Below are 16,407 nucleotides of genomic sequence, written 5' to 3'. Positions count from 1 at the left end.
CAGAGGGGGAGAGAAAGACACCTGCAGACTTGCTTCACCATCTGTGAAGTGACCGCCTTGCAGGTGGGGAGCTGGGGGCTGGAACCAGGATCCTTACGCTGGTCCTTGCACTTTGCACCATGTGTGCATAACTCTGCTGCCCGACCCCGCTGGTTCATCTTCTGTGGTTACATTTGCAGTTTTGAGTAATATACTGTAACTTCCATTTTTTGCTTCATAATTTGGAAGCTGATAACTGTGTCTTAAGCCTTTCACTTTGGAAGAAGACATACAAGGGAACTCTCTCTCATTTCCTAGTTTATTGGTGGCTCTTTCTACCTTGTGTCAAAAATGGTAACATTTGTATTTCATTCTGAGCACCAAACAAGTCTTTTATACTTTGTTCATTTTTAAGTTTTGAAAATCAGTAGCCATCATTAATTGTATGGCCACATCAAAACTTAAGAGTTCACTGGGTTTACTCCTTACTCTTTGTTTCTTTTGGATTGTTGGAAAAGCCATGATGTATTTTTCTATGGAAAAATGGATTCTCCATACTGTATATTTGTATACATTGTGAAGTGACCAAAAGTCTAGTTACCATCGGTCTCCATACCGATGTTATGAGAGTCAATGTTTACGATTTGCTGTCTTGGCAACTTTCAAGTATACTTTCCAGTACTGTTGACTGTAGTCACCATGCTGGACACTGCATACCCATGACTCACTTAACTTTATACCTGCAGGTTTTGTATTTCTTCCATCACTTATTTTTTTGCTTACTCCCCTACTCCCTCCACCCCTCTTAGCAGCCACCATTCTTTTCTTTGATTCTTTGACTTTTGTCTATTTTTGTCATTGCAGGGCCTTTGCTGCTCTAGAATGGCTTTTTCAGGTAGAAAGAAAAAACCACAGGGAGAGGGAAGGACACCATGGCACTGAAGCTTCCTTTGGTGCTGTGGGGTTCAAGCCTGAGCCGGCGTGCATGGCAAAGCAGGTGCACTGTGTTGCTGTCTCACTAACCTGACACTAGCCTGAGGCTCCAAAGTCCCAGATAAGTTAGAGATAAGCAGTGCTCTGGTTAAAAAAAAAAGTGTGGTCCAGGAGGTGGCACAGTGACTAAGGCACTAGACTCTCCAGCATGAGGTCCTGAGTTTGATCTCTGGCAGCACATGTACCAGAGTGATGTCTGGTTCTTTCTCTCTCCTGTCTTCCTCATTAATAAATTAATTAAATCTTTTAAAAAAGTATTTTGTTTATTTCATATTATATTGGAAACACTTCATATGAAAGAGAGAGAAAAGCTAGAACACCATCCAGTACAGTTTGTGCTGAGGATCAACCGGGAGCTCTAAGCATGCAAATCCAGTGCTCTGCCAGCCCCCCCCCCCCAACTTCTCCTTTGGACCAACATTAAACGTTATTATAATTACATAGTAAGGGTCCGTGCTTCCTAACATGCAGGGGAATTGGGCATGGGTGGTTCTAAAGTTCTTCACTGTTTCAGAAAGGCTAATAATAGGGGGCCAGGCTGTGGCATGCCTGGTTAAGTGCACCTAATAGAACTCTCAAGGACTCAGGATCAAGCCCCTGTTCCCCTCTGCAGGGGAAAAGCTTCACAGAGAAAAGCTGCAGGTGTCTCTCTGTCTGTGCCTCTATTTTCTCTCTTTTTCTTTTAAAGAAAGCCTAATAGTAATGGCACATTTACTCATAATTAGGCTATACGAGTCAGGCAAAGTGGAACATTAGATTACTTGGTTGTTTGCTGGAAATATTTAAGGACACTGGAAGTTGTATAATTCAGATTACAAAACAAAACAACACACTGGCATGGTTCAGGCATCTTTCAAAATAATAATAGGCAGAAATAAGTAAGAATCGTGTGGTGGAAATTTTAGAAACTTGACAAATAATGAGCCTTGATGTGTTCAGATTTTTTTTCCTTCTGTTGCTAAGCTTTGTTGAGGCTTTATGCCTGCATTATCCACTTGTTCATCGTTTCCAGTGGATTCTTCTTTTTCTTCCAGATAAAGGATGAAAGGCAGATAGGGAGAGAGAGAGACAATGCAATACGGTGCCACCAAAATGAAGCCTCCCCTTAGCATGGTGCTCCTCTGGTGGCAGTGGCTTCAACTGGGTGGGTCCTTGTGGATGGTAAAGTGTATCCTCCATTAACCGAACTATTTTCTGGCTCCAGATTCAGACCTCCAGGGTTATCTACAAATGAATCCACTGCTCCTGGAGGCTATTTTCCCCTTTTTGTTGCCCTTGTTGTGGTTGTTATTGTTGGATAGGACAGAGAGAAATGAGAGAGGAGGGGACAACAGAGAGCGGGAGAGAAAGACACCTGCAGACCTGCTTCACTTAAGTGGCTCCCCCTGCAGTTGGTTGCTGGAACGGCATCTGGGATACTTAGGCCGGTTCCTGCGCTTTACCTGCTGCACTACTGCCCAGTAGCACCCCCCCCCCCCGTTCACATTTGTAATAAATGACTGGTGGTGATATGCTTTTACTTAATTAATTATTTTTAAAAATATTTATTCCCTTTCGTTGCCCTTGTTGTAGTTATTGTTGTTTTTGATGTCATCGTTGTTAGGATAGAGAGAAATGGAGAGAGGAGGGGGAAGACAGAGAGGAGGAGAGAAAGACAGACACCTGCAGACCTGCTTCACCGACTGTGAAGCGACTCTCCTGCAGGTGGGGAGCCGGGGGCTCGAACCCGCATCCTTAAGCCATCCTTGTCCTTTGAATCACGTGTGCTTAACCCGCTGCACTACCGCCTGGAACCTTGTGATATGCTTTTAAAAACCACTTAGTGTTGGCAGTCCAGGAGGTGGCACAGTGGATAAAGCCTTTGACTCTCAAGTGTGAGGTTCTGAGTTCAGTCCCCGGCAGCACATGTACCAGAGTGATGTCTGGTTCTTTCTCTCTCTCCTTCTTTCTCATGAGTAAATAAATAATCTTTAAAAAAAAAAAAAAGGCACATGGGGCTGGGCAGTGGCGCACCTGGTTAAGCGTACAGGTTATAGTGCACACAGACCCAGGTTCGAGCCCCAGTCCCCACCTGCATGGGGAAGGCTTAACGAGTGGTGAAGCAGGGCTGCAGGTGTCTCAATCTCTCTCCCTTCCCTCTTTTGATTTCTGTCTGTCTCTATCCAATAAATAAAGATAATAAAAAAAAAAACTCAGTGTTTTTAGTAAATTCTGTGTACCTCTGTAGAGGTAATAGTGCAGCCAAAGAAATTCATGCATTTGATGGAAGTATATCATCTAGCTTCAAGGAAGTAATTTCTTTAATTTTTTAAAACTTTTTTATTTATAAAAAGGAAACATTGACAAAACCATAGGATAAGAGGGGTACAGCTTCACACAATTCCCACCACCAGACATCCGTATGCCATCCCCTCCACTGATAGCTTTCCTGTTCTTTAACACTCTGGGAGTATGGACCCAAGATAATTGTGGGATGCGGAAGGTTGAAGGTCTGGCTTCTGTAATTGCTTCCCTGCTGAACATGGGCGTTGACAGGTAGATCCATACTCCCAGCCTCTCTCTCTCTTTCCCTAGTGGGGAAGGTCTCTGGGGAAGCGGAGCTCCAAGGCACATTGGTGGGGTTGTCTGTCCAGGGAAGTCTGGGTCGCATCCTGCTAGCATCTGGAACCTGGAAAAGAGAGTTAATATACAAAACCAAAGAAATTGTTCACCAATCATGGACCTAAAGGCTGGAATAGTGCAGATGAAGTGTTGGGGGGTCCTCCATTTTGTAGATAGCTAGTAGGCATATTTTAGTTCTATTTCAAAGAGCCTGTAGCTATACTAGTTTTGTTTTTTTTTTTTTGCCTGAGCCTGAAATCTGATATGCAGGTGGATCCTAATTATTGTCTGGGGAGATGATGTCATGGCTGGAAAAGGACCAGAAAGCTGGATCAGGGAAGAGAGTAGCTCCCTAATATGGGAAAGGGGTATAAATATTGCTGTAAGACCCATCAATTTGATGTGACCTGGGGCCCATAATTAGCTTAGGAGCCTGTGTGACCTCTACATCCCTTAGATCTGAGCTCACATTCTGTGGTCATGAGTAGGAACATTCCAAGCTGCCCCAGTATCGACCTATCTTCCTCAGGTGTAGCATAGAGTATATTGTCCAGCCTCCCTTTGGAGGATGGAATATTCTCTACTACTGTTGATCCAGGTTGAGAGCAAGGTCCTATGGAGGCCCACAAAGGGGTTTATTTTGTTGTTCCTGATAGAAATGACAGGTAACAGTGGAGAGAGGGATTTATTTGAGTTCTAGGCCCATCAAGTCTGTTTGGGAATCTTAGGACTCCCCGATTAGGGGCCCCAGCTGGTGGAATGGCCTGATAGTGACTAAAGAGTCATTGTTAAAGTATGCCAGTCTCCTGCCCTTATTCAGCTTTTGCAGTCCTTGCTTTGCTAAGGTTAGCTTTGGAGTGAGTGATTTATTTTGATTTTTTAAATGTACTTGTTTAATTTTAGCTGTCATTTTATCTGGAGAAGAATGAATAAGTGGATATAAAGATAGTTTAAAAGCTTATGAATAATTGTAAGTATTGAGTGAGGCTCCTTTACCCAAAAAACGTAACACTTGAAGGATTGCTGATGCATTTTGTCCTTTGTGGCTTCAGAGAGCAGCATTAAGACTACATGTAAGTGAGATAAAAGTAGGGGGATTTCTTCTGAATATAGAGAAGTGTTCTGATAGAGTGGTCTTAACAGCCAATGGTACCAATATATGAGGAAGTTAGGCCTGTTGACCTCTAAGGCCCATGTGACCTTGGAGAACTATGACTCACCCCTCAGGAATTTAAATAGAGTTCAAGGCAAAATAGCGACTGAAGAATTTTTTGGAAGGTGAATTAGTAGAAGCTACTAAGCTATTTGAATATAATAGCAGCAATACAGTGAAATGCTTCATGGAATTCTGAGATGGCTATTTGAATGGCGGTATCCTTTGTTGGTCTGTGGACTTGGACTATTTAAGCTCCGTTTCATCATTTGTAAAATGAAATAGTGACAGTGCTTCCTTTATATGATTGGTTGTTGGAAATAACATATGGTTGTTTCATAGTTTGTGTAATGTGCTTGTTTACCACATAGCAAATATTAAGTAAATGATATTTATAAATAATATTTATATTTGTTACTCTGCGTTTAAAACTTTAAAAATGTTCTCACTGTCTTTATTATTAAGTTTTTGGGGGGTTATCACTGGGCTACATTACTACAGGGTGACTTTTTCACACAGAGATGGGGGTGCAGGTGGGCGGATAGGGGTGTTGGGGGTAATTTCAGTGGCAAAAGTCCCTCCAATGCTGTGGAGGGTGGGCTTGAATGTGGCTAGCATGAATGGCAAAGCAGCATGCTATCCAAGTGAACTATTTGCCGGCTTCTTATTATTAATGTTTTAAAAAGTTATTTATTGTGGTGCGGGAGGTGGCGCAGTGATAAAGCATGGGATTCTCAAGCATGAGGTCCTGAGTTCGATCCCCGGCAGCACATGTGCCAGAGTTATGTCTGGTTCTTTCTCTCTCCTCCTATCTTTCTAATAAACAAACAAATCTTTAATAAATAATTATTATGGAAAAAAGTTATTTATTAAACAGAATGAATCAGACTATCACTCTGGTATGTGTGATACTGGGAATCAAACTTGGGACCTTGTACACCTAAGTTCTGAGTACTACCACTAAGCAACCTCCCTAGCTACTCACTGTTTTATTTTAATATCTTTTGTAAGGGATTGCGGGGGAGTAGTTTCCTTTAAGCCGTTTCTGTAGAAATATTTTTTTGGGAGTTGGAAGGTAGCGCAGCAGGTTAAGTGCAGGTGGCGCAAAGTGCAAGGACTGGCATAAGGATCCAGGTTCGAGCACCCGGTTCCCCACCTGCAGGGGGGTCGCTTCACAAGCAGTGAAGCAGGTCTGCAGGAGTCTGTCTTTCTCTCCGCCTCTCTGTCTTCCCCTCCTCTCTTGATTTCTCTCTGTCCTATCCAACAATGATGACATCAATAACAACAATAATAACTACAACAATAAAACAAGGACAACAAAATGGGTTAAATAAATAAATATTAAAAAAAGATGTGTCTGTCTTCCCCATCTCTTTTGATTTCTCTCTGTCCTGTCTAACAATGACGACATCAGTAACAACAACTATAATAACTACAACATTGATAAACAACAAGGGCAACAAAAGGGAAAAAATGGCCTCCAGGAGCAGTGGATTCATGGTACAGGCACCGAGCCCCAGCGATAACCCTGGAGGATATCTCTATCTCTATCTCTATATTTAAAATTTATTTTCCCTTTTGTTGCCCTTGCCCTTTTTGTTTTATTGTTGTTGTAGTTATTATTTCTCTCCCTTTCTCTATTCCCCCTCCCCCCCCCCAATTTCTCTCTGTCTTATCCAACAATAATAACAACAAGGGCAGCAAAAGGGGAAATATGGCCTCCAGGAGCAGTGGGTTCCTAGAGCAGACACTGAGCCCCAGTTATATCCCTGGAGGCAAAACAAACAAACAAACAAAAACCCAACAACTTTATTTTAATGAGAGAAAGATAGGCCAGAGCACTGCTCAGCTCTGGTTTATGGTGAGTTCGGGATTAAACCTAGAATCTCAGAGCCTCAGGAATGAAAGTTCATTGCATACTCATTATACTGTCTCTCCAGCCCCTGGTTGGTTTTTTGTCACTTTGCATAGTGTTTACATTAATGTTATGGCATAATAATTCATTGTTGAATCTACCACATTGTTTACCCATTCATTAGGTGATAGATGTTTGAGTTACAGTTACATTTTAGTTAAAAATATTACTGTAAGAGTATAGTGTAGGTTTTTGTGTGGACATACTGTTCTTTCTTCCTTGGGTGCAGACAGGTTGTATAAATAGAAGTAGAATTTCTGAGTCCTGGGAGCTCTGGTGTTGAACCATTTGGGGCACTGCCACTTTTCCAGAGAACTGCAGCATTTTACATTGTCACATTTTACATTCTGATTTCTTGTGTTATTCGGATTCTTTATATGTTTTTTTTAAATGCACAGCATATTTCTTTCTTTTTTTTTTTTAAAAGAGTTGATTCATTTATTCATGAGAGAGATAGGAGGAGAGAAAGAACCAGACATCACTCTGGTACATGTGCTGCCGGGGATCGAACTCATGACCTCATGGTTGAGAATCCAATGCCTTATCCACTGCGCCACCTCCCGGACAACTCTTTGTATGTTTTTACTTATTTATCTTTTTAGGTTTTGTCACCAGCTGGCCTGGGAGATGGCACAGCAGCTTAAGCATTGAGCTGCCAAGCGTAAGATGCCGTTATATTATTATTATTTATTTTTATTATTTTTTTTAAAGTGGTAGAAGACATTTACAAATCATGTACCTGACACAGCTATACATCCAAAAACACATACAAAAGTCATACAAATGAACAGCCAAAAACCCTGATTAAAAAGTGGATAGATCTAAATAAGCATTTTTCCAAAGATGACAGAGAGGTTCAACAGGTAGATGAAAATAAAAAAGAAAACTGAGAAATGTTATGCATGCACTATATTATTTTTAAAATAATATTTTACTTATTATTGGATAGAGAGAGATTGAGAGGGATGGGGGAGGTAGGGAAAGAGACAAAGAGACCTGCAGTCCTGCTTTACCACTTATGAAGCTTTTCCCCTGCAGGTGGGGACCAGGGGCATGAACCTGGGTCCTTGTGCACTGTAATGTGTGTGCTGGTATCCAGGTGCACTACTTCCTGGCTCCTATTTTATTTTTTTATAGATATAGAGAGAAGCTGAGAGAGGAGGATAGATACCTGCGTCACTATTTCGCCACTTGTGAAGCCTCCTCTGTGGGGACCAGGGACTTGAACCAGGTTCCTTGTATACGGGAATGTGTGTACTCAGCCAGGTGTGCCAATATCTGGCCACAGGTGCTGGGGTCTATCTTTAATATCTCATGTGCCAGAGTGATGCTCTAGTGTTCTTATTCTTTCTCCCCATCCTCCTCTCATTAATAAATAAGTCTTTCTTTAAAAAAAATAAGTTTTGGGAACTGGGCAGTGGCACACCCAGTTCCTAGAATGCAAAGAGACCCGAGTTTAAATCTCAGGTGATTTCACCTGCAGAGTAAAACTTCTCCAGCGGTGAGGCATCTCTCTCCCTCTCTGTCTCCCTCTCCCCTCTCAAGTTCTGTCTCTCTCCAATGAATAAAATAAAAAAAAAATGTCACTGGTACTTCATTGCTCTAAGCTGATGGTTTTCATTTTTAAAAATATCTTTATTTTCTGTTTTGTTGCCCTTGTTGGTTTTTGTTGTTGTTGTTATAGTAGTTATTATTGTTGTTGTCATTGTTAGATAGGACAGAGAGAAATGGAGATAGACGGGGAGAGAAAGATAGACACCTGCAGACCTGCTTCACTGCCTGTGAAGCAACTCCCCTGCGGGTGGGGAGCCGGGGGCTCGAACTGGGATCCTTACGGGTCCTTGGACTTTGTGCCATGTGCGCTTAACCCGCTGCGCTACTGCCCGACTCCCGATGGTTTTCATTTTTAAAAAGTTTTATTTACTTTTAGAGAGAGAGAGTGGAGAGAACCATAGCATCACTCTGGTACATGCAATGCTGGGAATTGAGCTTGGAGCTTCATACTTGAGCTAAAGCTTTATCCACTGTGCTACCTCCCAGCTTCCTTCCTCAGATGGAAATGGAGAAAAAGACAGAAAGTGAAAGGGCGTCCTGCAGTGTGATAGGAGCTGGGCTTGAGTCTGGGTCTTGTGTGTGGCAAAGCAGGCACACTACCTAGGTGAGCTGTCTTGCTGTGATCACGGCTTTGTATATTTTTAAATTGGAATGTCTTTTTAAGTTGAGTTGTAAGAACTTTTGTATACTCTAAATACATGTCTTCTCAGATATATAATTTGCAGATTTTTTTCTCTTACCCTATGAGTCATTTCCTCTCCTCCTTTGAATGGTGTTCTTTAATTTCTAATTCTTGTTTTTGATGATACAGTTTATCTGTTTTCTCTTTTTGAGTGTACTTGGATTTTTTTCACTTATCTGTTATTTATTTATTTATTTTTATAGAGATTTTGTTTATTTATTAATGAGAAAGATAGGAGGAGAGAAAGAGAGAGAACCAGACATCACTCTGGTACATGTGCTGCCGGGGATTGAACTCAGGACCTCATGCTCGAGAGTCCAGTGCTTTATCCACCGTGCCACCTCCTGGACCACTTATCTGTCATTGTAATGAGAGAAAGCAGAGAACCAGAGCACCGATCCCAATGTGCAGTGCCAGGGACTAAACTTAGTGCTTCACTCCTGCAAGTCCTTGTGCTCACCACTGGAATATCTCGCCAGCCATTCCTTACCCTTTTGGTGCAGTTATATCTCTGACTTCCTGCCTTGGGCCTTGTAGATTTACCCCAATTTTTTCTTTTATGGATTAAAAAATTTTTTTTAAAAGATTTTGTTTATTAATGAGAAAGATAGGAGGAGAGGGGAAGAACCCGACATCACCCTGGTACATGTGCTATTGGGGTTTGAACCCAGAACCTCATGCTTGAGAGTTCAGTGCTTTATCCACTCACTGAGCCATCTCCAAGACCACTCTTTTATGGATTTTTATGGTTTTAGCCCTTGTGCTTTGGACTTTGCTCCATTTTGATTTTTTGTGCCTGTTATAAGAGTTGAGCTTCATTCTTTCACATGTATATTCATCTTACTTCCAACCTAAAATATTTTCTTCATTTATTTCAGAAAATGGAATCATCAAGAATGATAAAGTATTTGAAGTAATGCTGGCCACAGACCGCTCCCACTATGCAAAATGTAACCCTTACATGGATTCTCCACAATCAATAGGTAAGCTTTTTTTTTTTTTTCCTCCAGGGTTATTGCTGGGCTTGGTGCCTGCACCATGAATCCACCGCTCCCGGAGGCCATTTTTTTCCCCCTTTTGTTGCCCTTGTTGTAGCCTCGTTGTGGTTATTATTATTGCCATCGTTGATGTCATTCGTTGTTGGATAGGACAGAGAGAAATGGAGAGAGGAGGGGAAGACAGAGAAGGGGAGAGAAAGATAGACACTTGCAGACCTGCTTCACCTCCTGTGAAGGGACTCTCCTGCAGGTGGGGAGCCGGGGGCTTGAACCGGGATCCTTATGCCCGTCCTTGCGCTTTGCGCCACATGGGCTTAACCCACTGCGCCACCGCCGGGCCCCAGGTAAGCTTTTGAATTGTGGAAATGTCACTGTTTATAACTATTTAACTAACTAACCTATTTGAGAAGTAGAGAGAACAAGGAACAAGAGCCAGACAGAGCACCACTCTGGCACATGTGATGCTAGGGATTGAATTTGGGACTTTCATGGCTTGAGAATTCAACACCTTATTCACTGCACCACCTCCCAGGCCACTGAAAATGTTATGTCTTTATTTAAAACCTATAAGTTTTGTAAGTAAAAATAGTCAATAAATGGGTTCATGGAATCTTATTATTACATTGTTCATCTTGACCCATCCTGAATTTTGTAATTCCAAGTACATTTTTTTTTTAAAGAAACTTTATTTTTTCCCCCTTTTTGTTGTTCTTTTTGTTTATTGTCTTGTTGTTATTGCTGTTGTTGTTGGATAGGACAGAGAGAAGTTGAGAGAGGAGGGGAAGACGGGGGTGGGGGGAGAAAGACACCTGCAGACCTGCTTCACTGTCTGTGAAGCAAACCTCCTGCAGGTGAGGAGCCAGGGGCTCGAACCAAGATTAAAAAAAAATTTTTTTTATTTATTAATGAGAAGGATAGAAGGAGAGAGAGAAAGAACCAGACTTCACTCTGGTACATGTACTGCCGGGGATTGAACTCGGGACCTCATAGCTTGAGAGTCCAACACGTTATCCACTGTGCCACCTCCCAGGCCACTTCTTTTTTTTTAAAAAAATGTTTATTTATTCCTTTTTGTTGCCCTTGTAGTTATTATTATTATTATTGTCGTCGTTGTTGGATAGGACAGAGAGAAATGGAGAGAGGAGGGGAAAACTGAGAGGGAGAGAGAAAGATAGACACCCGCGGACCTGCTTCACCGCCTGTGAAGTGACTCCCCTGCAGGTGGGAAGCCGGAGGCTGGAACCGGGATCCTTATGCCGGTCCTTGTGCTTTGTGCCACCTGCGCTTAACCCACTATGTTACCGCCTGACTCCCAGCAACTGTCTTACTGACCCTTATCTCCCCAATTGAAGGAGTTTAAAAACATCCTTTTAATGAAACTTACAGTTTGAGCTGAGTGCTGTGTTTTCTTCTGGTCCCTTAATGCTGACACAGGCTGTTTTTCACATAGGCATTAGTATTTAAAAGTCAACACTAAAGGCATTAAGTGTAGGTTATTAATGACTTCTGTGCTTCACGTGGCCTGACTCTTTTGGTTTGTACTTGTTTTTATTTTATTTTATTTTTTAAAGATTTTATTTATTTATTCATGAGCAATGATAGGAGAGAGAGAACCAGATATTACTCTGGTACATGTGCTGCCAGGGATTAGTCCAAAGCCTTATCTGCTGTGCCACCTCCTGGACCACACTTTATTTTATTTTTAAGTTGTATGTTTTATTTATTTATTTTCCCTTTTGTTGCCCTTGTTTTTTTTTGTTGTTGTAGTTATTATTGTTGTTACTGATGTTGTCGTTGTTGGATAGGACAGAGGAATGGAGAGAGGAGGGGAAGACAGAGAGGGAGAGAGACAGAAACCTGTAGGCCTGCTTCACTGCCTGCTTCACTGCCTGCTTCCCCTGCATGTGGGGAGCCAGGGGCTCGAACCGGGATCCTTTTGCCGGTTCTTGCACTTTGCGCTATGTGCACTTAACCCAGCTGTTCTACTGCCCGGCTCCCAAGTTTGTGCTTGTTTTTAGAAAGCTCCACATTTAACTCCTTCTCCTGAAGCAGGTTTTGCTGAACTGCTGAGCCTTGGCAGTGGGCGCCTTTGAGGCTTAGAAGTGCCTCAGGATTCTGCCAGCCAGCTGCCATGCTTCCTTCGTTTGAAGCACCAAACCAGCAGAGAAGATCCCGAGGAGCTTCTGAACCCCGAAGGCACCTGCTACCACCGCTCAGTGAAGATTGCTTCAGATGCAGAAGCAGGTGAATAAATTAAAGAATGAAAGCAACACCGGAAGAAAATGAAGCAGAATTTAAAAAGTAGGGAGAAATCATGTGAGTTAACATCAGGCGATAGTACAGAGAGGAAGCTGAAGCTGCCTATTTTTTAAATTGTTCTGCTAAGTTGTCCTAGATTTTTTTTTAAATTGCCAGAAATACAAATCAGTTACATTTTATAAAGATTTTTTTGGCCTATTCTGTATGGAAGCTTATTTTCTTTTTCTAAATCCAAAGAGAAGTCATACCATTATTAGTTACTGAAAGAAAGGTTTCCTGAAAGTCTTCCTTTCTCAGCTAACTAGAGAGGTTTTTTTTTAAAAAAAAAATTAGTGTGATTGTTACACTTTGGCATGATTGTGTTTTGTAATTTTAATGGTTGCATGCAGTAATCGAAATTGCAAAATAAATGTTTTTCTTGATATTATAAAAATAATTACTATGAGCAATAGTTTTATGAATATTAGAAAAGGGAGTGACATGGACTATTTGGTATGTTTTTCTAGCTAAGTATATCAGTAGTTTTCTTCTTCTATTTCAGGTTTCCAAGCAACAATCAGTGCCCCACACATGGTAAGTTAACTTTTGCTATTTGGGCATATATGACATTATTCCCTCTTAAGTTTTTCTTTTCTTTCTCTCTCTCTTTCTTCCTTTTTAAAAATAATTTATTTATTCATGAGAAAGATAAGTAGAGAGAAAGAACTAGACATTACTCTGGTACATGTTCTGCCGGGGATTGAACTCAGGACCTCATGGTTAAGAATCCAGTGCTTTATCCACTGAGAGAAACAGAAGGACACTTGCAGTCCTGCTTTACCACTCACAAAGCTTTCCCCCTCAGGTGAGGACTGGGGGCTCGAACCCAGCTCCTGCGCATTATAACGTGCGCTCAACCAGGTGCGCTCAACCAGGTGCGCCACCACCAAGCCCCGATGATTAATTCTTGCTGAGAGCTATTTAATTATTAAAAAAAAAATTATTTATTTTCCTTTTTTTAAAATTCTTCCTTTTTTGTTGCCCTTGTTGTCGTAGTTATTGTTGCCGTAGTTATTGTTGCCCTTGTTTTATTATTGTTGTTATTCATTCGCTGTTGTTGGATAGGACAGAGAGAAATGGAGAGGGGAGGGGAAGACAAGAGAGAGGGAGAGAAAGATAGACACCTGCAGACCTGCTTCACCGACTGTGAAGCGACTCCCTTGCAGGTGGGGAGCCGGGGGCTCAAACCGGGATCCTTAAGCCGGCCCTTGAGCTTTGAGCCACCTGTGCTTAACCCACTGCACTACCTCCTGACTTCCAGCAATTTCAAATTTACAGGAACACTGCAAGGACAGTTTTAAGAACTCTCCTGGGGGTTGGGCATTAGCGCAGTGGGTTAAGCGCACATGGCGTAAAGCGCAAGGATCGATTCAAAGATCCTGGTTCAAACCCCCGGCTCCCCACCTGCAGGGGAGTCACTTCACAGGCGGTGAAGCAGGTCTGCAGGTGTCTTTCTCTCCTCTCTGTCTTCCCCTCCTCTCTCCATTTCTCTCTGTCCTATCTAACCTACAACATCAATAACAATAACTACAACAACCAAAGGGAAAATAAGTAAATATAAAATAAATTTTAAAAAGGGAAAATAAATAAAAAGAGCGAAAAAAAGTACATATATTAAAAAAAAGAATTCCCCTTTGTCAACTTCATTTGAAAGCAAGTTACTGACATCATGTCCCATCACTCTTGACTAGTTTAGAGTCATTTATTTTAGGCGAGGACATTCCTTTACGTAACAATGTAACCATCGTAGCCAGAATATGAGCATTGATGCTTTCCTACCATAGAATCCTTAAACCTCCTCCTCCTTCATTTCTCCTTCTTCTTCTTCTCCTCCATCATCATCATCACCTTCTTCTTCTTCTTCTTTTCTTCCTCTTCATCCTCTCCTCCTCCTACTTCTCCTCTTTCTCCTCCTTCCCCTCCCCTCTGAAATTATTTTATTGATGCCCATCAGTTTCAGGGGTTCATTTCCTCCTTAGATCCGGATGTTCTGCATCTTTGGTGGGAATGGCATAGGCGACGCTGAGTTCTCGTCACATCTTCTCCACTCAGAATACAGTCTTGTCCTATCTCTGGTAAAAAATTAATTTCTTTAAGGTCAGGCACCTACCAGCCTTCTCCACTGAAAAGTCACTCTTTCTGGCATTTGTAATATAACACCTATTTTTGTGAGGAAGTACGTTGAGAATTATATAAATGTCTGTTCCATGTTTATTTATACTGGTATGTGTTCATGGCTTCCTGTCTTCTCCCTTTCTATTTTTAACTGTGTTTCAGTGAGAAATGTAGTTCCTTTTTCCATATGCATGTAGTCATTCAGCCCTCTGTATGTAACCAAGTTCCCACTGCTGTCACAGCTCTTCTGTCCCTGCAGACGCCTCCTCCTCCACTGTTTATGCTGTGACACCTGGCACTAAACCCCCCCCCCGTGCGATGCAGAAACCTTCCATAACTTGAATTCAGACTCCTATTTTTCATTCCATGTGCCCTGTCTGACTATTTCATCAGGCCCCCTCCTCTCCCCTCTTAGAGTCTGAAATTTCTGGACGCCACATCAAGCTTCTTGGCCACCTAGGTATGGGCAGCCATGTATTTTACTCAGCCTGACTCAGTCACTCCAGTGCTGCCGTATTCAGAGAGGAAATGGGTTGGGATTGGGTAGCAGGAGAAAAGGGGAAAAGGAGGACATGAGCCAGTTTTCTTTTTCTTTTTCCATTAACCAACTTGTTTTGTTCTTTAAACAAAAGAGAGAAGCCACTGATTGATCCTAAAGAAAGTTCAGTACCTACAAAATGAGTTATTAGTTGTTTATCTTAACTTAGTAAATGACTTAGAAATATGGTGTGTGTGGGGGGGAGTCAGGCTGTAGCACAGGTGGTGCAAAGCCAAAGTACCGGCATAAGGATTCCATTTCGAGCCCCCGGCTCCCCATCTGCAGGGGAGTCGCTTCACAGTTGGTGAAGCAGGTCTGCAGGTGTCTGTCTCCCTCTCCTCCCTCTGTCTTCCCTTCCTCTCTCCATTTCTCTCTGTCCTACCCAACAATGATGACAGCAATAATAACTAAAACCATAAAACAACAAGGACAACAAAAGGGAATAAAAAAAAATACAGGGGGTCTGGGTGGTAGCTCAGCCATTAAGCGTACACCGGTTAAGCGTGCAACAATAATAAACAAGGGCAACAAAAGGGAAAAAATAGCCTCCAGGCGCAGTGGATTCATAGTGTAAGCACTGAGCACCAGCGACAACCCTGGAGGCAAAAAAAAAAAAAAAAAAGGAAATACCTTAAGGTAGGTGGTGTGTGTGTGTGTGTGTGTGTGTGTGGCCATTGTCTCATTTGTCTCGTTTTGCGATTTTATTTTATTTTGCCCCTATGGTTATCACTAAGGGTTGTGTTAGCACTTCAAATTCCCCCTCAGCAGCTTAGCCTTCCCTCCCTCCCCTTCTGTTTTTTCTTCCTGTTTTATTTGCTAGGACACAGAAGTTGAGAACGGGGAGAGGGGGAGGAGATAGAGGGGAAGGGAGGAAAGTAGATACTTATAGCAAGGCTGGAGGGGAAGCGCCCCATTGCAGGTAAGGAGCTCAAACCGGAGTCCATGCGCAAGGTGATGTGTGCACTCAACCAGGTGTGCCGCCAACCAACTCCCCTCTTTCAGGCCATGTTTTTTTTTAAAAAAAAAATTTTTATTATCTTTATTTTATTTACTGGATAGAGATTGCCAGAAATCGAGAGGGAAGGAGGTGATAAAGAGGGAGAGACAGAGACCTGCAACACTGCTTCACCACTTGCAAAGCATTCCCCCTGCTGGGGGCACTGGGAGCTTGAACCTGGGTCCTTGTGCACTGTAACAGGCCCTGTTTTCATTCAGGTAGACAGAGAGAGGTAGCACGACACCAGAGTTTCCTCCAATGTCATAGCACCTATGTGGCATCAAGGCTCACACCCTGACAGTATATATATGGCGGGGTAGGCACCCTTGCCAGTCAACTATGGCTTGGAACCAGGGAATCAATATTAATACAACACTATTAGCTAGTTTGTAGATCTAATGTACAAGTCAGGAATTTTAGTCAGTTGTCAGTTTTTAGTCTTCTTTATGTGATACTGTTGCTCTGTGTTGCCTTATATGGTCTTTATTTTATTTTATTATTTTTTTTATTTAAAAAAGGAGACATTAACAAAACCATAGGATAAGAGGGCCAGAACTCCACACAATTCCCACCACCAGGTCTCC

At 42.1% G+C, this 16,407-nt stretch overlaps 1 protein-coding gene across 4 annotated transcripts in view; it reads left to right on the top strand.

Annotated features, from left to right (window-relative positions):
- The window catches only part of PCMT1 (protein-L-isoaspartate (D-aspartate) O-methyltransferase), a 54,700-nt gene that overhangs the window by 10,785 nt on the left and 27,508 nt on the right, over nucleotides 1-16,407 (top strand). For all 4 annotated transcript variants that reach the window (XM_007515900.2, XM_060205348.1, XM_060205347.1 and 1 more), the window contains exons 2-3: nucleotides 9,756-9,860; nucleotides 12,676-12,707. In XM_007515900.2, the coding sequence (XP_007515962.2) occupies nucleotides 9,756-9,860; nucleotides 12,676-12,707 (137 nt within the window). The remainder of the gene's footprint in view (nucleotides 1-9,755; nucleotides 9,861-12,675; nucleotides 12,708-16,407) is intronic.

The sequence above is a fragment of the Erinaceus europaeus genome, chromosome 13 (assembly GCF_950295315.1).
Source record: "Erinaceus europaeus chromosome 13, mEriEur2.1, whole genome shotgun sequence".
Classification (NCBI taxonomy): domain Eukaryota; kingdom Metazoa; phylum Chordata; class Mammalia; order Eulipotyphla; family Erinaceidae; genus Erinaceus; species Erinaceus europaeus.
The sequence above is the reverse complement of the archived record's forward strand: the minus strand, read 5'-3'. Positions and strand labels throughout refer to the sequence as shown.